This window comes from Mobula hypostoma, chromosome 3, assembly GCF_963921235.1.
Source record: "Mobula hypostoma chromosome 3, sMobHyp1.1, whole genome shotgun sequence".
NCBI classification, from domain to species: Eukaryota; Metazoa; Chordata; class Chondrichthyes; order Myliobatiformes; family Myliobatidae; genus Mobula; species Mobula hypostoma.
Genome location: NC_086099.1, coordinates 213,602,850 through 213,627,622, shown reverse-complemented (window position 1 = coordinate 213,627,622; position 24,773 = coordinate 213,602,850). Strand labels below are relative to the sequence as shown.

At 40.8% G+C, this 24,773-nt stretch overlaps 1 protein-coding gene across 4 annotated transcripts in view; it reads left to right on the top strand.

The window, feature by feature from the left end:
* The window catches only part of LOC134343662 (actin-related protein 3B), a 107,971-nt gene that overhangs the window by 22,995 nt on the left and 60,203 nt on the right, over positions 1–24,773 (top strand). For 2 of the 4 annotated variants that reach the window (XM_063042422.1, XM_063042424.1), the window contains 3 exons: positions 8,004–8,128; positions 13,784–13,894; positions 23,026–23,121. In XM_063042422.1, coding sequence (XP_062898492.1) covers positions 8,004–8,128; positions 13,784–13,894; positions 23,026–23,121 — 332 coding nt within the window. The remainder of the gene's footprint in view (positions 1–8,003; positions 8,129–13,783; positions 13,895–23,025; positions 23,122–24,773) is intronic. The other 2 variants (XM_063042423.1, XM_063042426.1) reach the window with 1 other exon arrangement.

Below are 24,773 nucleotides of genomic sequence, written 5' to 3'. Positions count from 1 at the left end.
GAAGGTGAGGGGGAAAAGTTCCAGGGTCAGGGAACTGTTCAGAACAAGAATAGCTGAGGACATTTCAAATATACATAGTTTAGTGCTGAGTTTTTGGAAAGCTGGAATTTGTATTGGTTTATTATGGTCATATGTACCATAATATGGATTTCAGCAAAGTATATGGATTTCAGCAAGGCATTTGATAAGGTACCCCTTGCAAGGCTTATTGAGAAAATAAGGAGGCATGGGATTCAAGGGGACATTGCTTTGTGGATCCAGAACTGGCTTGCCCACAGAAGTCAAAGAGTGGTTGCAGACGGGTCATATTCTGCATGGAGGTCGGTCACCAGTGGTGTGCCTCAGGGATCTGTTCTGGGACCTTTACTCTTCATGATTTTTATAAATGACCTGGATGAGGAAGTGGAGGGATGGGTTAGTAAGTTTGCTGATGACAAGGTTGGAGGTGTTGTGGATAGTGTGGAGGGCTGTCAGAGATTACAGCGGGATAGGCTGCAAAACTGGGCTGAGAAGTGGCAGATGGAGTTCAACCCAGATAAGTGTGAAGTGGTTCATTTTGGTAGGTCAAATATGATGGCAGAATATAGTATTAATGATAAGACTCTTGGCAGTGTGGAGGATCAGAGGGATCTTGGGGTCCGAGTCCATAAGACACTCAAAGCAGCTGCGCAGGTTGACTGTGGTTAAGAAGGCATACGGTGTATTGGCTTTCATCAATTGTGGAATTGAATTTAGGAGCCAAGAGGTAATGTTGCAGCTATATAGGGCCCTGGTCAGACCCCACTTGGAGAACTGTGCTCAGTTCTGGTCGCCTCACTACAGGAAAGATGTGGAAACCATAGCAAGGGTGCAGAGGATATTTACAAGGATGTTGCCTGGATTGGGGAAGCACTGAGGAGTGCAGTAGAACAGAGGGATCTGGGAATACAGATACAAAATTCCCTAAAAGTGGCGTCACAGGTAGATAGGGTCGTAAAGAGAGCTTTTGGTACATTGGCCTTTATTAATCAAAGTATTGAGTATAAGAGCTGGAATGTTATGATGAGGTTGTATAAGGCATTGGTGAGGCCGAATCTGGAGTATTGTGTTCAGTTTTGGTCACCAAATTACAGGAAGGATATAAATAAGGTTGAAAGAGTGCAGAGAAGGTTTACAAGGATGTTGCCGGGACTTGAGAAACTCAGTTACAGAGAAAGGTTGAATAGGTTAGGACTTTATTCCCTGGAGCGTAGAAGAATGAGGGGAGATTTGATAGAGGTATATAAAATTATGATGGGTATCGACAGAGTGAATGCAAGCAGGCTTTTTCCGCTGAGGCAAAGGGAGAAAAAAACCAGAGGACATGGGTTAAGGGTGAGGGGGAAAAGTTTAAAGGGAACATTAGGAGGGGCTTCTTCACACAGAGAGTGGTGGGAGTATGGAATGAGCTGCCAGACGAGGTGGTAAATGTGGGTTCTTTTTTAACATTTAAGAATAAATTGGACATATACATGGATGGGAGGTGTATGGAGGGATATGGCCTGTGTGCAGGTCAGTGGGACTAGGCAGAAAATGGTTTGGCACAGCCAAGAAAGGCCAAAAGGCCTGTTTCTGTGCTGTAGTTTTTCTATGGTTTCTATATTCTGTCTTCAGATTTGACCTACCACTTCACACTTATCTGGATTGAAATCCGTTTGCCACTTGTCAGCCCAGTTCTGCATCCTATCGATGTTCCTCTGTAACCTCTGACAAACCTCCAGACTATCCACAACGTCCCAACTTTTGTGTCATCAGCAAACTTACTAACCCACCGTTCTATTTAATAAGGGAAGCTTATCAAATGCCTTACTAACATCTATACATACTACATCCACTGCTCTACTTACATTATTATGTTTTGTTACCTCCTCAAATAATTCAATTAGGCTCATAAGGCATGATCTGCCCTTGACAAAACCATGCAGACTATCACCAATCAGATTATGTCTCTCCAAATGCTCATAAATCCTGCCTGTCAGGATATTTTGAAGCTATCTAATCATCCAAATATGGGTGAATGCAGATGAATTATAGTCCCGGACTCTCAGCTCTTATTTTACCATCTACTGAACAATCATGGCCTGTTTCTTGGAAAATATTTTAGAACCAGAATCAGGTTTTGGCCCGAAACGTCGACTGTTTATTTCCTTTCAAAGATGCTGCCTGTCTTGCTAAGTTCTTCCACTGTTTTATGTGTTGCTTCATAGTTCCAGCATCCACAGCTTCTTGTTCTTGTTTCATGAAGTTCACTGTTTTGTGGCAACAGTACAGTGCAAGATATTAAAAATGACTGAACATTACAAAGATAGACAGTGTAAAAGAGGAATAGCGAGGTAGTGTTGAACAGTTCATAGACAGTTCATCAAGGTGTTGGGCCCAGGATATATCCTCTGAGATGCTGATGCCCAAGAACTTGAAGCTGCTGTCAGTTTCCACCACAGGCCCCTTGATGAGGACTGCAGAATGTGTTCCTGACTTCACCTTGCTGAGGCTACAATCATTTCCTTGTTTGCTGACAGTGAGTGTGACACTGTTGCAACACCACTCATATAGCCGATCGATCTCACTCTTGTCACCATCTAAAATCTCCAACACTGTGTCATCGGCGAATTTATGGATGGCATTTGAGCTGTACCTAGCCACACAGTCACGAGTGTAGAGAGCATAGAGCAGTGAGCTGAGCACCCATTCTTGAGGTGCTGCTGAGTTGATTGTCAATGTGATCCACACTGACTTTGATATCTCTATAAGGAAGTCGATGATCTAGATTCAAACAGGGTTACAGAGTCCCAGGTTTTGAAGCTTGTTGAATAGGACTGAGGCGATGACAGTTGTGAACTCTGAGCTGTAATCAGTAAACAGCAGCCTGACATAAGTTTTGCTGTTGTCTAGGTGCTCCACAGCCAAGTGGAGAGGCAATGAGATTGGGTCATCTGCAGAGCTGTTGTGGCAGTAGGCAAATTACAGCAGGTCCAAAATCTTGCTCAGACAGGAGTTAATTCTAGCCCATGACCAGATTCTTAAAGCACTTCATCACAGTAGATGTGAGTGCTACTGGGTGATAGTTGTCCATTTCATTTAACACCTCTGTGATTTCAAAACACATCTCAATCCTTGTTACTTACCCAATCGAGTTTATTGCCTTCAAGTTTGATTTTTCACCTCCAGTTCTCTGTTTTGTTGTTTTATTTAATTTAGAGATACAGTGCAGAATAGGCTCTTCCAGTCCTTTGAGCGGCATTGCCCAGCAATGCCTGGCAAATCTGATTTAACCCTAATCTAATCACAGGACAATTTATAACAACCAATTAACCGACCGGATACGTCTCTAGAGTGTGGGAGGAAGTCGGAGGACCCGGAGAAAACCCAGGTATTCCTTGGGGAGGGGTCTCCTTACAGAGGATGCAAGGATTGAACTCTGATGTCCAATGCCCTGCGGAGTATTATCATTGCACAAACACTATGCTACTATGGCGCCCATGTGGCAATTTTATTGTAGCTGGCTACCTTCTTGATCATAAAAAACCTGTAGGTGCTGGAGATATGTCAGCCTGTGGCCTCCTCTATGGCCATGATGAAGCCACTCTCAGGTTGGAGGAGCAACGCCTCATATTCTGTCTGGGTAGCCTCTGACCTGATGGCATGAACAATGATTTCTCTAACATCCGATTATTTCTTCCCTCTCTCCCTTCTCTCTTTTTCCATTCCCCATTTTGGCTCACCTCTTACCCTTTATCTTCTCCTTACCACCTCCCTCTGGTTCCTCTCCTCCCCTTTCTCCCATGGTCCACTCTTTTCTCCAATCAGATTCCTTTTTCTTCAGTCCTTTTCCTTTCCTGCCTATCACCTCCCAGCTTCTTACTTCGTCCACCCTCCCTCACCCACTTAGCTCCACCTATCACATTCTAGCTTGTACTCTTCCACCCCCCCTTTTAAAGGCCCAAATATCTTGACCTCCCTCTATAAATCTCTTTGCAGTCCTCTCTTTCTGTACCCTCTTTTAAGATGCATTTTTCAAAATCTTTTTCTCTTGAGCAAGCTTATCATCATTTCCCCTGAAGTCTCTGCTTGGCACAGTGTCAAATGTTGTCTAAAACTTGTGAAGTGGTTTGAGAGATTTTAGCTGATTTAAAACTATTTTTTTTATATATATCCCTGCCATTGCTTTCAGTTGATAAACAGCTCGGTACACCATCAATAGATTTGTCTGGATCACATTAAACATCTTGTGGTTACGCTGGTCAAGTTCATCAAGAAATGATATATGTTAAGAACCAGCTTCTCTGAACAAATGATCGTTGTGTACTGCCTTCTCCACCTTCTCCACTTTTATCTTGATCAATGCATGTGTGGAACTAATGGTTTCATTTGTCACGAATGTCATGGCTATTTATATTCTTTACATTGGACAAACTTCCCATAATACTCTCTGCTGATCTGGAGCTGACACTGGATATTTCTTTAACTTTTCTAGCTTCTGGCCCTGCTATCTCTTTAACACATTATTAGTCTTTTGAACCTATTCCGGCTGAATAGTTGACTAGCTAGTTTCCCTTAACATAGAATGTAGAACATTACAACACAGTCCAGACTCTTCAGCCCATGATGTTGTACCTACCCTAAAATCAATCTTATCTTTCCCTCCTACATTGCCCACCATTTTTTTTTATCATTCATATGCCTATCTAAGAGTTTCTTCAATACCCTTAATGTATTTGCCTCTACCATCACCCCTGGCAGGGAATTCCATGCACCTACCACCCTCTGTTTTTAAAAAAAAGCCTCTGAAATGACATGTGACATTAATAAACCAATAAACTGTAATCTGTGGAAGTCTTAGCCTCAGGCAGCCGTGGAGACCAAGTCTTTATATGTATTTAAGGCAGAAGTTGATGGATTCTTGATTGCTCAGGGCATGAAGGGATAGGGGAGAAGGCAGGAGACTGGGGCTGAGAGGAAAAATGGATCACCAGACTTCGATAGGCCAAATGACCTAACACTGATCCTATATCTTATGGTCTTCTAAACATCACAAAGTCCATTGCAACCAGTGAGGAGATTAGCTGTGACATCCTGAGTCCCCAGTCCTTGCCAAAAAGAAGCTCCCCATCTCCAACCTCTATTTTCTATTCAAAATCCTGGAACTTTGCAGTCTGCCATATCCATGGAGGTATGTGCACAAAAATCTTTGAGGGTGGTAGGATAAATTGAGAAGGCTGTTGATTACTAAAAAGCACAAGGTCCGAATATCTAAGAAAGGATGCTGGCATTGGACAGGGTCCAGAGGAGGTTCATGAGAATGATCCAGGGAATTAAGGAGTTAACATATGAGGGGAATTAGTTGGCTCTGGGCCTGTACTCATTGGAGTTAAGAAGAATGAGGGGGTAATCTCAGTGACACTTATTGAATATTGAAAGGCCTGAATAGAGTGGATGTTGAGAGGGTGTTTCCAATAGTGGGATAGTGTCATAGTGTCAGAATAGCGGACGACCTCTTAGAACAGAGATGAGGAGGAATTTCTTTGGCCAGAGGGTAGTGAATCTGTGGAATTCATTGTCACAGACTGCTGGTGAGGCCAAGCCTTTGGATATGTTTTAAGTGGAGATTGAGAGGTTCTTGATTAGTAGTGGTGTCAAAGGTGAAGGCGAGAAGGCAGGAAAATGGTGTTAAGAGGGAAAATAAATCAGCCATAATCAACTTGCAGAGGAGACTCGATGGTCCAAATCGCCTAATTCTGCTCCTATGCAGTATGGTCTCGGCATCATGGCTTTATATGGATGTGAAGAGTACAAAAGCAAGAAAGTTATGCTGAATCTTTATAATGCATGGACGAGACTCCAACTAATATCTTCAGTTCAGGTCTCCACGCTATCAAGCTGTTGTCAGGGCTTTCAAAAAGCTGCAGACATGTGCTGTACTGATAGTAGAGGTGTTTATGAAAAGCTGCAGACATGTGCTGTACTAGAGGTGGAAGTTCCAAGCTGACCTTGGAAAATTTTTGATGAAGGTATTTGATGTCAGCGTTAATTTTGACAGTGCAATATTGAGAAGTCATCCATGGTGATCCAGACTGGTTGCAACTCTGCCTGATATGGAAACACCAATGCCCAAGAATGGAAAAGCCTACAAAAAAATGGTGGATGCAGCCAGTCCATCTCAGGAAAAGTCCTCCACACCACCGAGCACAACTACAAGAAGCACTGCTACAAGAAAGCAGCATCCATCCTCAAGGACCCCCCAACAGCCAGGCCACGCTCTCTTCTCAGTGCAGCCATTGGGAAGGAGGTATAGGAGCCTTCAGTCCCATGCCACCAGGTTCAGGAACAGTTATTACCCTTCAACCATCAGGCCCCTGAATTGGTGTGGATAACGTCACTTACCTAAAATAAACACTGAACTGACTCCACAACCTATGGACTTGCTTTCAAGGACTCTACAACTCAGGTTTTCAGTATTATTTATTTATGAAAACCAGTTGCTTTGGGCAGATGGGGTATGTCAGCCATGGCTGGCAGCTCAGCTAGGAGAAGGAAAACTTGGGTCTCAAACCTCCACTGCCCACTTATGGGGAAGGCTTTGGGAGTAAATCCTGAGGGAAAATTCCAAAGCTAGAGTCCCTAAGGCAGTCCTAAGTTGAGTTCAATGCTGACTAGCAACTCCTGTGACACTGCTGCATGCTGCATGGGAGACAGGTTGCTCTTCATATCGTACTGCCCTGGCTTGCGTATCACAGAGAACTAGGACACAATATCCATGGTCTTTTTTACATTGGTTGTTCATCACTCTTTGTGTGTAGTTTTTCATTGATTTGATTGTTTTTTATGTTCTACTGTGAATGTCTGCAAGAAAATTATTCTCGGGTTAATATCTGGTAACGTATATGAACTTTGATAATAAATTTACTTTGAACTTTGAACTTTGACAGAAAGGTTGGGTAACCGGAAGGTACAGTTAAGATTAGAAGCGCCTTAAGGTTTTTCTTTTCACACAGCAAACAGTTATGATCTTGGATGCTCTCCCTCAGGGGATACTAGAAGTGAATTCAATATTATCAAAGAGAATTTGGAGGGTTGTGGGGACAGGGTCAGAGTTTGAGGCAAATCGCATAGTTTCAATCACAATGGGGCAAATCAGAATTAGGTTTATTATCTCTGATACATGTGGTATGAAATCTGTTGTTTTGCAATAGCAGTACAGTGCATTACATTAAAAAATACTGTAAGTTACGATAAGCTTTTCCCGATCTTGTATACCAGACGGTTAGAATTCTCTCCATGGTACATCTGTAGAAAATTGCAAGTGTATTACCAAATCTCCTCAAGCTCCTAATGAATTATGGCTACTGACATGCTTTCTTCATAATGGCATCAAATGTTGGGGCCAGGATAAACCGTCAGAGATGTTGACACCCAGGATCTTGTGGGAGCTCACCCTCTCCACTGCTGACCCCTCACTGAGGACCAGTGTGTGTTCCTTGACTTCCCCTTCCTGAAGTCCACAATCAATTCCTTAGTCATTTAGCTGCTGATATCATGCAATGATTTTGCTTTGGTAGTGTTTTTTTAAGTTTATGTGTGTTTAATTACAACTTAAAATCATTATATCAAGAATTTTCATTTATCTCGAAGTCTTTGAAGTACTTGGTTGCCAAAGTTCACTTTAGCACAAGAAGGCTAATTTTGACCTAAGGTATATTGTTACAGATCAAGTCCAGTTAAGCAGCTTTTAACACGCCCAGCTCCTTTTAGTGAAAACACTTCCTTCAATAGATTTTCACTTTATTCAGCTGGACTGAACAAACATGATAACATGTTATAGTTGGCTTCTAGCACTTGGGTACATCAGTTGCCATAGTTACCTTGAACTGTCAGATTTTTAAGAGGCTGTCAAATTGCAATAACAGTGATGCATTAACACTGTTTAAGTGGATGTAATTGATTGGATGCAGGTTCGTATTGACCTCCTGAATATTGTATCTCACCAGGTATAGCTATCAAAGAGTCAGCCAAAGTAGGCGACCATGCACAGCGCCGATTAGTGCGGGGAGTGGATGACCTAGACTTTTATATAGGAGATGAAGCTGTAGACAAACCTACATATGCCACCAAGGTAATTAAAACATTCTGTTTTCCTTGCTGTCATTACATTGCAGGAGACAAATTAAAACTACTGAATTTTTTAAAAGTTGTAAGCCAACATGTTCTACAAATCACTGTGACAGAAAATCCTTTGTGGACAAATTTTCTTTCATTTCATGTGTCATTATTGTAATCCATCCGGGCTAGGCCATAAAACCATAAGGCACTGGAGTAGAATTAGGCCATTCAGCTTCACCATTCCATCATGGCTTTTATTTCTTAGAGATACACCACAAAACAAGTCTCTTCCGGCCCAACAAGCTCACGCTGCCCAACTACACATAGTGATCAATTAATCTACTAACCTGTATGTCTTTATAATGTGGGAGGAACCCGAAGCACCCAGAGGAAACTCACACGGTCACAAGGAAAATGTACAAATTTCTTACAGACAGCTGTGAAATTGAACCCGGGCTGCTGGTACTGTAATAGCATTAAGCTAATGCTATATTAAAAAAATGTGAGGGAAACTTGACAAATAGTGGTCTGCTTTCTTTCAAATGGAAAAGAAAGAGGTTACCTATGATCCTATCACTTTGTATCCCAATGCAGATAACAAGAACACATTTTGGAGTGTATTAGTACTGTTGCCATATGAACAATATAATTGAGGGAGGAAGGTTACAAACAATTCCTAAAACAGGAATTTTAGTGCAAATGCTCTAATTGAACAAAAGTTCACTTCTGCCTCAGCATGTACTTCTCTTCAATAGATTCAGCCCAAGGAACTCTTAATGTTTTCCCTTTGCCGCTTGTGCTAGGTAACCATAATGCTGGAGGCTAGGGTGACAGAGAGCAAGTATGAAAAATCTGCACAGACTTTCAGGATGGATTATGACTAGCCCATTGTCCAAATTTGCCACCCACAGTAGCTACCTGCTCAAGAAACAGAGGGGTGGCTGAGTTGACCTTGGAACCCAAGAGATATCCAACAAACTAGAGTACACTAACAAAAACTGGGCCACAGCTCGTGTATTCTGAGTGTCTGGCCCTGGAAAGCCCGACTGACCTTTTGCCTCCTCATCATTGCTTATATTGTTTATAAACTGTTTATAAATGCTTCTCTGATCAGGACATTTAAATTTTTTTAAATAGACCTTGCAATTAAAACAAATTTATTAATAAATTCAGTTCAATTAAAATGTTATATATTTTGCTAAATGTTTTAATTAAATAGAAATACTTGAAATTACATTTTTGCTCATGGTCAGGAGTCCCATTCAAATAAATGGATTACTTCGCTAATGCTAGCCAACCTAGCAACCTAGCTGAGGGGGGTTGGATGCAGTGTTCATATTCCTCTGTAGGATTCTACAGAATGCTTGGATAAAGGCATGTATAATCTGGCCAAATAAAATTCTAACAATGTAGATGGTTACAATAATTTCAACTGATGTGTGGAGCAGGTCATTTGAACCACTAGGGAAAGCTTCTGAAGAAGTGGCTAAAAATGCTTATTGTGTTTGTGGGTGGATGGAGGTCGAGTATTCTGTTGTTTGCTTGATATGGATGCTCATTGTGTTAGAGACTGTTCTCCAAAGGGCTGTGCAGGATCAATTTTCAATGCATTGGCAGGGAGAATGGAATTTGCTGGAACCTGATTGCATGAACATTTAAATATAGAAAGTCATCCTCAACCACAGCACTAATTGCTGTTTTGCAGGGACTGGGCATTATTCCAGACTGTTTTCAGTAGCTCACTGTCAATGAACTGAGCATGATAATGATGATCTCATCTCAGTATTGCTCTCAGCACATTATTCGTAGCATTCAGAGAGAATAGCGGAAATGGATTTTCTCCCATCACCAGCCAAAGATGAGCCATTGGCCTCTGTAGCTGCATGGAATTTGTAAAGTCTCAACAGGAATCACACAGGAAGTTAGTACTGAAGGAAAGTTTGGGAGTAGAAAGGTTGAAAGGGAACAGGAATTGGACTGAGCCAAGTTAGGCATTACTTCCTTCATCAGCTCAACGTTCAACATAATCATCCCCTCCAAGTTATTGTCAAGCTTAAAGACCTGGCTCTCTGTACTGAACCTTCCTTTGCACCTGCATCCTTAACGTACTCATTGGTACAGCTCAATCAATACAGATCATTGACAACATCTCTTCCTCGTTGACTATTAACAAAGGTGCACCTCAAAGCTGTTTGCCTAGATCCCTGGTCTGATCTCTTCAAACCCACAACTGTGTGGCTAAGCACCATCTACATGATGACACCACTGTTGACTGAACAAAGTCACTGGAGGGATGTAGCTGGTAGATATGAAGTACTCTTCTATTCGACAAAGTGAGCCGCAGCAGGCATCAAATTGAGACCCTTTTGGAGGAAGAGGCCTGCTTGACCCAATATTACATGATAGTTTATTTGCTAAAGATCAAAGGTCAATTCTATATTTACAATGTATCTACATTGCTTTCTTTGAATTACATATAACTTACACACCTCCATCCTTGCACCCATGCTCCAGACAACCGAAATAAATGTTCATCCACATTGTCTGGTTTTTCAATTAACAGCTCTAGGAACCTATTGTCCAGAGCTGCAATTTAAATTTAATCTACAGTCCATGTTCAGGTCTACAGATTGGTGGCTGAAGTTAATTGTTGAAGCTAATATCTTGCTATACACCCTAAGTCTAGAATGTGCTGTAACAAGCTGAAACATGGGTGGTGCAGAGCCACCCTACAAGTGTGAGATAAAACACTTGGTTGAGTGTTGCTGTGAAAACAACCTCTAGTTCAGCGTCAACCAATCCATTGACTTCCAAAAGGGGAAGTCAGGAGGCACATGCCAGCTTTCAATGGAGGCTCAGAGGTGAGAGACATTCTGCATCTTCCTTGGTGTTAACCTCTTGGATGAACTGCCCTTGCACTAGCACATAGAAGCAATCATAAAGAAGGTTTCTCTACTTCCTTAGATGTTTAAGAAGATTTGGAATACCATCAAGTACTCCAACAAACTTCTACCAATTCACTACTGAAAGTGTCCTGATTAGTTGGCATCATGGACTGGTATGGCAGTTGCAATTCACAGGATCACAAGAGGCTGGCTAGAGTAGTGGATGCAGTCTAGTCCATCACATGCATAGTTCTCCCCACCACTGAAAGCATCTACATGAAGTGCTGCCTCAAGGAGCTATCTATCATCAAAGATTTCGACCTTTAAGAGCATGCCCTCTTCTTGCTGCTGTCATCGGGTGGGAGGTACAGAGGCTTGAAGTCCCACACCACCGGTCTAGGAACAGGCAATTCTCTACAACTGTCAGGTTCTTGAACCAACCTCACAGTCCTAGTCCTGCCTCAGGAATGGAACACAATGAATTATCTCTTGCAGAACCATGGACGTCTTTGATAGTGCTTTTTTATTGCTCTTGTTTTGGCCTCCTTCCCTTTGGATGCCTTTTAAATTTACAAACAGAAACCCATGGCTTTGTATGCATTTTTAGGTCTCCGAATTCTTTTGCTTCTCTACCCTTTAAAGATCTTGTCCAAGGAATGTGTTGTTACCCAACAAAACACAACACCTTGCACTTAGTATTGGAGAGGCTTATCTTGTATTCTCATGTATATTATGCAAGGTCATTAAGCTATTATTATTGTACCTTACTACAGTCCTCCTGCTCCACAAATTAGCATATGTAGGGTATGTTCTTCATTCTTCTGTTTAAGTAACTTACACATTCTTAAGGTCATTTCTCTAGCCTCAAATACATCTCTGTTCAGTGCTCTCTACTTACAGTATCTGCTGCTTTGAGAAAACAGTATGTCAGGTCACTCAGAAAACATCTTCTTAATCCATAATAGAACCTGGAGAAACAGTCTAAATTTCCTTCTTCTTCTTCTGATTTCACTCATGCCATCACTTGGTATCCTGAAATCCATAAGCCAATTAAACACAAAGAGTAACACACACAGAATGCTAGAGAAACTCAGCAGGTCAGCCAGCATCTATGGGGAAGAATAAAGAGCCAACGTTTCAGACTGAGACCCTACATCAGGGCCCAAATAATTCAGGTGATTCTAATTTAAAATGTTTAAGTCCCTGTAGTTGGATGGTGAAAGTGCTAGAATATTGAAGAAGCAAGTCTAACCCTGATTCAAAAATCTCATCTCTTGTCTTCCTGTCTCATGAGGGAAGGAAGCTTAGAAACTTTTCCAAGCCTGTTGCTTGCTGCCATTTCAAATGCATAACCTGTCAGGTGATATGAACAGATTACCTTTCACTCTGTAGCTCTATAGACTCAATTCCCTCAGTGTATAATTATACAAAGAGATTTTTTGAGATTTCCCTTATGCCTTTGGAAGCAATATGGGTTGAAAACTTACTTCATGTACAATAGGATGAAGAAGGACAGGTCTGTTGGGTCTTCCTTCTTCCTCCTATATATATGTGAACCAAGCTTTCAACCCGTATTGATATTATGATTTGAGCCATTGCTATTCCTTTTCTTCATGTTGCCTTCTTGGTGGGTGAAGAATATATTTCCAATTGCCTTACACACCCACAAATGTTAAAATTGTACAATCTACCTTCTTTTGTGATGTAGTTGTACTCTGAATAGTATATATTTATCAGTTTCATGGCCCAAAATTCATAATTAAGATCGTAAGACAAGGAGCAAATTAAGCCATTTAGCCCTTTAGGCATTCCATCATGGCTGATTTATTATTCCTCCCAACCTTCCTGCCTTTCTCTCTGTAACCTTTGACAGCCTGATTAATCACCCTTGCTATCAACCTCTGCTTTAAATATACCCAATGACTTGGCCTCCACAGTCGGATTCCACAGATTTATCACCCTCTCGTTAAAGAAATTCCTCTTCTTCTGTTCTAAAGGGATGTCCTTCTATTCTGAGGCTGTGCCCTCTGGTCCGAGACTCCTCCACTATGGGAAACATCTCTCTCAATATCCACTCTATCCAAGTCTTTTCAATATCCAATGGGTTTCAATGAGAACCCCTCATTCTTCTAAACTCCAGCGAGCACAGGCCCAGAGCTCTCAAATATTCCTCTTACATTAACACTTTCACTCTCATGAACCTCCTCTAGATCCTCTCCAATGCCAGCACCTTTTCTTACATAAGGGGTCCGCAACTGTCCAAGTGCCATCTGACCAATGCCTTATAAATCCTTAGCATTACCTAAGTTCTTAACTGTAGTAACATGGCTCATTTGCAAAATATTTCAATTTGTATTATAATTGTCAATGATGATAAATCTGATTCAGATTTTTATTTGATTTGTATGGCATGGTATGTCAATGAGAACTAATTTTATTTCTGTTCAGTATATGTTGCAAAGACTTGTAGAATTAATATAGAATTGTTGCACAAAAGTTGTGCTTCATGTTAAATGTGGACATACAACAGATGGGAAAACTATACCTGATAGAAACATAGAACATAGAAACATAGAAAACCTACAGCACAATACAGGCCCGCCGGCCCACAAAGTTGTGCTGAACATGTCCCTACCTTAGAAATTACTAGGCTTACCTATAGCCCTCTATTTTACTAAGCTCCATGTACCTATCTAGATGTCTCTTAAAAGACCCTATCGTATCCGCCTCTACCACCGTTGCTTGTGATAATAAAGATGATAGCTTTCTTTTCAAATTTCTAGTGGCCCATTCGACACGGTATAGTTGAAGACTGGGATCTAATGGAGAGGTTCATGGAACATGTGATATTCAAATATCTACGGGCAGAACCTGAAGACCATCACTTTCTAATGGTAATTATTCATATTATTAATTAATAATAAAATATTAATATAATCAATATTAGTAGCCAATTGTCATAGTTTACTGTTTCTTTCACATTGCTGGTGTCATGTGTATATTCTGCATAATGTTTAGCCACAATCTAAGCTATAGTGGAATTGAAGCAAGCTAGTCACAAAAATATTATAACTCTTAATATCTGTGCAAATAATTTGTTTTAAGTGTACCTGTTCATACGATGTGGATGACACTGTCATTGTTCATTGATATTTGTTGGCTGAACTGAGTGGCTTGTTCAATCATTTCTGAGCCAACCATATGGTTGATGGGTGGCAGATGGATTATAGCGTAGGGACGTGTATGGTCATGCCCTTTGGGAGACGGAATAAAAGCACAGTCTATATTCTAATCAGGGAGCAAATTCAGAATTCAGTGTTGCAAAGGGGTTTGGGAGTCCTCTAGTAGGGTTCCCTAAAGGTAATCCTGCAAGTGGTAAGGAAGGCAAATGCAATGGTAGCATTCATTTTGAGAGGACTAGAATATAAAAGCAAAGATGTAATGCTAAGGCTTTATAAGGCATTGGTCAGACCACACTTGGAATTTGGTGGGCAGTTTTGGACCACTTATCTAAGAAAGGACGTGCCGTGGCATTGGAGAGGGTCCAGAGGAGGTTCACAAGAATGATCCTGGGAATGAAAAGGTTAACATAGGAGGAGTGTTTGATGGCTCAGGGCACGTACCTGCTGAAGTTTAGAAGAATGAGGGAGGTTCTTATTGAAACCTCTTGAATGTTGAAAGCTCTAGATAGAGTGGACATGGAGAGAGGGTTTCCTATAGTTGGGAAGTGCAGAACTAGAGAGCACAGCCTCAGAATAGAAGGACGTTGCTTTAGAGCTGATTTCAGGAGGAGTTTCTTTAGCCAGGGGGTGGTGAATCTGTGGAATTCATTGCCCCAGACAGCTGTGGAGACCAAGTCACTGTGTAGACTTAAAGCTGAGGTTGATAGGTTTCTGATTAGTAAGGGCATCAAAGGTTATTGAGAGAAGGCAAGAGAATGGTGTTAAGAGGGATAATAAATCAGCCATGATGGAATGGCAGAGTAGAGTGAATGGACCAAAAGACATAATTCTGCTCCTATATCTTATGGATGTCTCTGTCACTTCTCTTTGGTATTTGTCAGCCTATCTGAGTGGCTTGTTTAGTCATTTCAAAGCCAACCACATCAATGGATCTGGAAAAACTGTATTCCAATATGCATAAAGATCCAGTAATTTCATGGCCTGCATTGCCGATAGCATACACACAAGAGATTCCGCAATGCTGAAAATCTAGAGATACACTCACAAAATGCCGGAGGTACTCAGCAAGTCAGATAGCGTCTATGGAAGGGAAAAAGACAGTTAGTCATAGTCATAGTCATACTTTATTGATCCCGGGGGAAATTGCACCATAAATAATAAGTAGTAATAGAACCATAAATAGTTAAATAGTAATATGTAAATTATGCCAGGAAATAAGTCCAGGACCAGCCTATTGGCTCAGGGTGTCTGACCCTCCAAGGGAGGAGTTGTAAAGTTTGATGGCCACAGGCAGGAATGACTTCCTATGATGCTCAGTGCTGCATCTCGGTGGGATGAGTCTCTGGCTGAATGTACTCCTGTGCCCACCCAGTACATTATGTAGTGGATGGGAGACATTGACCAAGATGGCATGCAACTTGGACAGCATCCTCTTTTCAGACACCACTGTCAGAGAGTCCAGTTCCATCCCCACAACATCACTGGCCTTACTGATGAGTTTGTTGATTCTGTTGGTGTCTGCTACCCTCAGCCTGCTGCCCCAGCACACAACAGGCTGAGGGTAGTTGCTGCCTGGCTTGCTGAATTCCTTTAGCACTTAGTGTATGTTGCTATTTTTCTATTCCAGATTTAATTACGGGATTTAAAATCCCCAGTTGCATCAGTTGGAGTTGAACACCTCCAGATCAATGGTCGAAATTGAATACCAATTTAGTAACTTAACCACGTAATTTCTATATTCCTATGATGCTTTACTACAATTTTGTGTATTTTTCCTTATATCTGGTGTCCACGTTTATGTTACAAATGGTCTGCATAAACTTATCAAGTGACACTTTCACCCCCATCTAGACATGGTAATGCAGCTCCTCAGTTTTATGTATTCTAGCTTGTCATGCTGTGGGGAAGGTAAACTGTTCATGTTCAGGTTCAAGTTCAAAATTATTGTCATTCAGCCATATATATGTTTACAGCTAAACAAAACAGTGTTCCTCTGGGGCAAGGTGCAAAACACAGTGCAGACAATCACCCACAGCATATATAGCTACAAGAGCACATACAGTCTCAAAATAATATTGGTGATGCAAGGGATGTTGTCCTGGAGCCATGTTTCTGCAAGAACAAGCACAGAGCAGTTCCTCATCTTACACTGCGCCAGCAGCAGATGAAGGTAAATCAGCTTGTCCCGTGCTGGGTCAGCTGCAGACGAAGGCAATCCAAAGGCTGCTTTATGAAAAGATATGAACAGGTAAAGGTTATTGAACTCCTTCTGTCAGCTCCACGGTTCATTTAGATACCATCTGATCTGCAGCTTAATTCCATTTGATCTATTGCTGACCTCTGTCCTCTTGGCTAACAATATAAAATACCATCATGAAACACTAGTCCTGCTTACAGGTATTGGTTGAGCCTCAGTATCAAGTTCAAGTTCAATTGTCATTCAACCAGACATGGACACCCACAAATACAGCCAAATGAAACAGCGTTAATCTGGGGCCAAGGTACCAAACACAGTACCAACAGTCATATACAGCACAAGGCCCATATAACACAAATAAGGTTGCAAGCATATACTGTATAAGATAGCAGCAAAATAGAGTCACACAAAAAAAATATAGTCCAAGACCCGGAGTCCATGAATGTTGCAGCAGTCTCTAGTTGAACACAACACAGCTTGTCTCCTGCCGAGTGAATACTGGGGGGCAGCTTCAACTCCAGCATTGACACTGCGCCACACTGCCTCTGGCAGTCTGGTGGAGTGGCCAACTCTGTCGCCACCCCCAGGTGCTACAAACAGGCAACTCCGCAGCTTGAGGCTTAGTCCTAGCTATGACTGACGCCATGCAGCTCATCCACCATTTGCCCCTGCAATTTGCCAATAAACCAATGAATTGGACTTCCAGTATTCCACACCACCAATGTCCAACAGTATCTTGTGATCATAAGAAAAGTGACTAAGAAGATCACTCCCTGTTAGACCTTGGAACACATCATCAACAGCTGTGCAAGAGCCCTGGGAGAAGGCCGCTACTGCTGGTGACATGATGGCACAGAATTTATGGCCCAAATAATTACCTCCTGTTCTGTAGGAATTATGAGATTCTATATGATTAGCTTATATTATGTTTTAGGACATTGGGCAATATCAGAAAGAATACTCCTTGTTAGATTCAGAGGACAACCATTTGATTTAGCAATTATACGTTTATACAATTATAAGAAACGCAATATTGATGTTAAGGATACTATCAGAACGAGCTATTCAAGTGCAAAAAAATTTGTTTGTTTTATTGATTATACAAAAGCATTTGATAAAGTGAAGCACAATAAGTTATTTGAAATATTATAGAAAACTCTTGATCTAGATTCAAAAGACCATCCACCTAATCAGAAATCTGTACTGGGAACAAACTGCCGCTGTAAGAATAGATAGAGAAGTGAGTCAGTTTATGAAAATCAAGAGAGGCGTTAGACAAGGGTGCGTTTTCTCCCCTGATTTATTTAATGTGTACAGTGAAACAATATTACAAAAAATAAGAGACATCTTGGGAATCAAAGTTGGTGGTGAAAATATCAATAGTTTTAGATATGCAGATGACACTGTGTTAATTGCAAGTACGGAGGAAGAACGACAAAACTTAATTGATATAATTGTTGAAGGAAGTGCAAAAATGGGACTATCTATCAATTGCAAAAAGACAGAATGTATGGTGATATCCAGAAAGAAAGAGAATCTTATCTGCAGGCTGAGAATAAATGGGGAAGGCATAAAACAAGTAAAGAACTTTTGCTACTTAGGAAGCTGGGTGACATCAGATGGCAGGTGCGACTCGGACATCAAAAGAAGAATAGGGATGGCAAAAGACACCCTTACGAGAATGAAGAGTATACTGACCAATACTAAACTAGGCATGACAACCCACCTCAGAGTACTGAAATGTTATGTTTATCCAGTTATGTTATATGGCTCAGAATGTTGGACAATATCTAGTAACATGAGGAAACGAATTGTAGCAGCAGAAATGTGGTTTTTGAGGAGGATGCAAAGAATATCATGGATGAAACGAATATCTAACGAGGATGTCATGAACAGAGCAAACAAAAAAAGAGAAGTAATGTGTGAGATCATGAAAAGGCAACGTAACTTCATTGGACATGTGATTAGGAAAGAGGAGTTAGAATGCATGGTAATTATGGGAAAGATTGAAGGGAAGAAAGCAAGAAGAAGACAAAGACAAATGATGATGGAGACAGCAGCCAGAGAACTGGAAATGAATACCAATGAATTGATCCACTTGACCCGAAACAGGAGTGTGTGGGCCATGGCAGTCAAAGCTCAAACTGGGCACGGCACCTGATGATGATGATGATGATGATGATATGATTAGCAATTGTTTCAACAAGTGGAGTTTTTTTTTGAAGCACCCTTGACCTTTGGGTGGTTTAGAATATTACAGAATATGCTATATCTTCATGATGAATATTTGAAATTGGATTTACAATAGTTTCATCTCTTGATTTATTTTATTCAGTTTATGAAATAGCGCCTAAGAGTGGAAAGGCAAAATAATTTTATAGTTGACAATATCCTGGCAATACCTTACGAAGTCTTGATAGACTAAAGTGTAGTTGCTTCTGTCAAGATAACTTGAGGATAACTTTCAAACTTGAGGATAGTTCGTAAATGTATTATTTTATGATTGGAAATTTTTCTGTTTATTAGCTAGCTCTAAATTGATGCTCTTTTAAATGTGTGTCTGTTGTAGATTATAAAACTAGATTTCCTGTTGGATACGTGCTCTATTCAGCCATATCAGTGTGAAGCGCAGAATCAAATATCGCTGTGATGATTGTACGTTCTAGTACCAATTGTTTGGCGACAATAAAGTATAAAGTATAAGTATAGGTATCATTGAAATTAGAACGTCCAAGTTTACACTCAGTGGCCACTTTATTAGGTACACCTGCACGCCTGCTTGTTAATGAAAATATCAAAAAGAGGATTGCTGGTGCCAGGCAGGCTGATTTGAGTATCTGAGAAACTGCTGATCCCTTGGGCTTTTCATGCAAAACAGTCTCTAGAGTTTACAGAGAATGGTGCAAAAAACAAAAAAAACATCCAGTGAGTGACAGTTCTGTGTTAATAAGAGAGGTCAGAGAAGAATGGCTGACCAGGGGTTCAAGCTGACAGTAACTCAAATAAGCACGCATGACAACAGTGGTGTGCAGAAGAACATCTCTGAACACACAACACGTTAAACCTTGAAGTGGATGGGCTGCAGCAGCAGAAGATCATGTACATACACTCAGTGTCCACTTTTAGGTACAGAAGGTCTCTAATAAGGTGGCCACTGAATGTATGTTTTATTAATTGAATTTGACAGGAACCTATGGTTGGCTCTGGTATAGGATAGAGAGTTGGGTGAGGACGGGGGGAGGAGTGGTGGGGAAGGGAAACCAACTAGTGTAGTCATTTATAGCTGGTCAATTGCTTCAGGTAAGATGGGAATCAGATGAATTGTTTTATTATTGAATGGACAGTTGACAAGTGCTGCCAGGATAGTGGGAATGATCCTGCAACTGTATTCCGGGAATAATGGGATTAGGGGAAGAAAGAGCAAAAGAAGATGTTGTGTTCAGGAATCTGACATGTTTCAGCTTAGAATTACTTTCTTAGAAGCTTTAGCTAACACTTGTATTTTCAGGGATCTAGTAAACTAAATAATTTGAAAATAATAAATCATCAAAAACAAAATGCTGGGAACACTCAGTAGGTCAGACAGCATCTGTGGAAGGAGAATCAAAATTAATTCTTCAAGTCTAGGGTTCTTTTCCAGAACTGGCAGAGAGAATTCTAACTTAGTTTTCATTAGGGCAGATGGTAGGGACAGGAATGGACAGTGGAAATATCTCTAAAAGGGGCGGCATGGTAGTGTAGTGGTTAGCACAACGCTTTACAGTACCAGTGACCTGGGTTCAATTCCCACCGCTGCCTGTAATGAGTTTTGTACCGTGTGGGTTTCCTTCGGGTGCTCTGGTTTCCTCTCACAGTCCAAAGATGTACCGTTTGTAGTTGGTCATTGTAAATTGACCCATGATTAGACTAAGATTAAAATGGGGAATTGCTGGGTGGTGTGGCTCGAAGGGCCTATTCCATGCTGTATCTCAATAAATAAGTAAGTAAATAAATAAATAAACAAATGAATTGGAATGGTTTAAGAGGAGTAATTATCATCATAGTGATATACTGTAAGAGAAATCTTGAGCAACACACCAAAATGCTGGAGGAGTTCAGCATACCAGGCAGCTTCTATCTGATCTCCCTCCTGGCACTTATCCCTGCAAACAGGGCCCCAAACAGTCCTTCCAGGTGAGGAAACACTTCACTTCTGAGTCTATCGGGGCTATCTCTTGTATCTGGCGTGGCCTCCCGTACATTGGAGGGCATCTGACGCAGACTGGAAAGCCACTTCGCTCTGTCTGCCACAAAAGGCATAGGAGCAAAATTTGGCCCATCGAGTCTGCTCCACCATTCAATCATGGCTGATTTACTTTTCTTTGTCAAACCCATTCTCCTGCCTTCTCCCCATATTCTTTGTCACCCACACAATCAACACCCTTTCAAGTTCACTTTATGACGGATGAAGATGAGGCAAATTGATATTATGAGCAATCAATGATTTGTCCTCCGCAATCGCCTTAGGCAATGAATTCCACAGATTCACCATTCTTTTGCTAAAGAAATCCCATCTCATCTCTATTCTAAAGGGACATACTTTTATTTTGAGGCTTTGCCTTCTAGTGATAGATGCATCTCCTACCAAAACATCCTCACCCTGTTCACTCTATCCAGGTGCATTCGATGCATTTCAATGAGCCCCCCCCCCCCCCACCGTAACAGTCTAAACTCCAGCAAGTAGAGGTCCAGAGCCAAATGCTACTCATATATTAACTCTTTAATCCATGACATCATTCTCATAAAGTCCTCCAATGTCAGCTTTTGGAAAGATATGGGCCCAAATCTGTCCACAGGGCACCAAATGTTGTCTGACCAACCTCATAAAGCCTCAGCATTACATTCTTACTTTTATATTCCAGTCTTCCTAAAATGAGGACTCATTTGAAATGAAATCTTCCTGCAAGTTAACCTTTGGAGTCCCAAACCCCTTTGCACTTCCAGCATTTTCTATTTTGGTTTGAAAGAAATAATTTGCCCAGGCTTTAGATATATAGATTTCCCTGATCTCAGTTTTCAATGCATAAATCTATTTGATAAGCATAGATCAGTTTATCACTAAAATTTGTATGTCATGTACTGTCATTTTTCTGTTAACTAACTTAATTGACATAAATCGTATGGTACACTTTGAAATTGCTTGACATGCAAACTTATAGCAGATGAATATGAGGCAAGTTGATACTATGATCGATCAATATTTCCTTTCTCTTCTACCTGACGGAATTAAGTGTACGGGCTGAAGAAGTGGCTGGGTTGTAGGTCAGGGAAATGATTCATGGAGAGTGAAAGGGAGAAAATAAAGGAAGATTGTGCAGATAAAACATGACTTACAGGAAAAATCTTAACCAGCTCAGGATTGTGGGTGATAAATGAATATAGCTTTATAATAGTAAACCATATGATGGATGGTTCTGATTTAATAGCTCCTGCAGTGATGTTTTCATTTTTATGATGTGCCCTCATCTTTGTTCCAGATGTCATCTTGGGCTGACTTTCATTATAACTTCTCTCAATTTGTATCACAGAAACTTTTTTTCCGAAAGCAAATCTACTTCTGTTTTTACCTGTTGCGCAGTGACCTTAAAGCATGTTTGCATATTGTTCCAGCCCTTCACTTCAGATTCAATGACAATAATTAGACAAGGTGGACATGCCTGCCTATGTTGGTCAATGTACCTGAGCGCAAGAGTTGGGATGTCATGTTACAACTGCACACAGTACTGTGTGCAGTGTAGTTTGCCGAGCTATAATCTGGAAAGGCTGCACAAGCATTTGTAAGGATACTACGTGGACTGGAGGGCTGAGCTATTAGGAGTGACCAATAAGGGTGGGACTTTCTTCCCTTTAATATTTAAGCTGAGAGGTGACCTCAAAGGTATATAAAATCAGAGGGGATATAGATAAGTTTGAAACGAACCCCACCACCCAAGGAAAACACAAAATCATTGCATGGCAACACAGTAGCTGGCCAGATTGTAGGAAATTGGATTAATTCAACGATCAAGATAAGGTGATTACGTGGTTGTGAATGCCTGACTGTCGGAATAATTGATTTTATGAAGAAGTTCAAAGTAAATTTATTACCAGGTGTCACTATATACAACCGTGAGATTCATTTTCTTGCAATCGTTCACAGTAGAACAAAGAAACACAGTAGAATCAATGAAAAACTACACACAAGACTGACAAACAGTCAATGGTCACAAGAAGTGAAACTGCAAATACAAAAAAACAAGTAATAATGATAATTAATAAGTAAATAAATAATAGAGGTGTTGTGGAGTCCTTGAAAGTGAGTCCATAGGATGTGGAATCAGTACAGTGTTGAGGTGAGTCAAGTTATCCAGAATAGTTCAGAAGCCTGATAGTTGAAGAGTAATAACAGTTTACTTGAAGCTATCCTGAACTCAACATCTTTCATGAAAAATTGCCCTATAATGATTTTGGAAAGTTGTTGTTCTGTTATCTTCACTTTTTAAATGTTTTAAGATGTTGGACTGTGTGGAGTAATCAGGGTGCTGTTGAAGTCTTTTCTGAGGTGAAAGCACCAATTTCTTCAAAGACATTAGCCTTGCATGTAAATTTGTTACCTTTTCTTTTGCAGACAGAACCACCTCTCAACACACCAGAGAACCGAGAGTACCTTGCCGAAATCATGTTTGAATCCTTTAACGTCCCAGGTCTTTACATTGCTGTCCAGGTAAAAAGCTTACAACTAGCAGAGATCACTTGCGCAGCAGCATTTGAGACTGAGGTGAAATTCTTGATGTCAGTATCATTGGGGGAGAAGGGAACTGATTGTGTTCCATATTGCAATTTCTGACATTTCATTGGCAGAGGCTTGCGAGCTGCTTGTTTGCCATTTTTCCTGGCTGGATATAATTTAAGGTGACTGAGAGGGAACCATCATTAGTTTCTTAAAGAAACCAAAAAGGTTAACCCAAGATGTATTTTTTCTTGACATAACATTTTATTCACCTAAGCAATCAATTGATCGGGAGGGTGGGTAGAACACAATCAGAACTGTCACAGAGAGTTGTGTTTTCATTAGAATTTGCCCTTGCACTTTGTAGTCAAATCTGGTTTGTGCAGATGGGGTGACAGACTTCTTTCTCTGATAATTATTATGGGTCAGAAGCAAAGGTTAATAAATCTCAGCAGGCCAAATTGGATTTTCGGAGCACACAACTTCACAACCTCAACCTGTCCTGAAATTGAAGGTGTGGAGCGCGTACATCAATGGTAATTAAACAAGGCTCCGGCTTTATTGTTCAGGTTAATTAACTAGGCACATTTTTAAAAAAAAAATATGAATCAGACTTAGCTCAAAGGTAACAGAAGAGGCAGTTCTGTATTTGGTGAACATACAGTTGAAATTGGCACTGGGGAGAGTTGGGAAAGGACCCATTTTTCTCTCTGTTTTTGTTATGAAACTGGTCTTGCTCCTGTAAAAAAAATTTCACTGGGACCAAGCTATACAGCTTTCTTGAGTCTTTTTCCCAATTCGATAAGACCTTAGCTGATCTGATAACTTGCCTGAATTCAACCTTCCTATCTGATGCCCAAAACTCCCACAGACATGTAGAAAAGAGGAACGAGTGGGACGTTTGGCTGTTTGGACCATTAAACATGATATACTGTAGTTGATCATCCATTTCACTCACGTGGTCCTACTGCCTGCCATTTTCCTTTTAGCAGTAATAATTGTATCTACCTCTTTCTTGAATATGGTTTACTCTGTGGTTCACCCCTTCATGAACAGGATTTGCCACTTAGAACCGAGGTCAGAGAAAAAAAAAATTCTTAAGACATGGTGAATCTGTTGAATTGTCTTTCACAGAGAGTCGTGGAAACCAAGGTTTACTATGCTCTGAAGAAGTTTTCTTCTGATTTCAGTCCTAATTAGTAAACTCTGTAAGTTGAGTAGGCTTCTGTGAGATTCCATAACAGTTTTTCATGACTCCAATGTACATAGGCTTAAGTGACCCAATCTCTCCTTGTATGTAAGGTCTGCCATTCTAGAAATCAATCTAGTTTACCTTTGTTGGATTTTCTCCGTGGTAAAAGCACCCTTCCTTGTATCATCATCGTCATCATGTGCTGTGTCGTATGATGCAAGCGATCATGATCTCATGACCATGATTGTTCTTGGCAAATTGTTCTACAGAAGTGGTTTACCATTGTCTTTTTCTGGGCAGTCTTTACAGCCATTATCAATGCTCTTCAGAGTTGGTCTGCATGGTGTCAGTGGTCACATAACCAGGACTTGTGATATGCACCAGCTGCTCATCCGACCATCGACCACATGCTCCCACAGCTTCACATGACCCTGACTGGGGGAGCTAAGCAGGT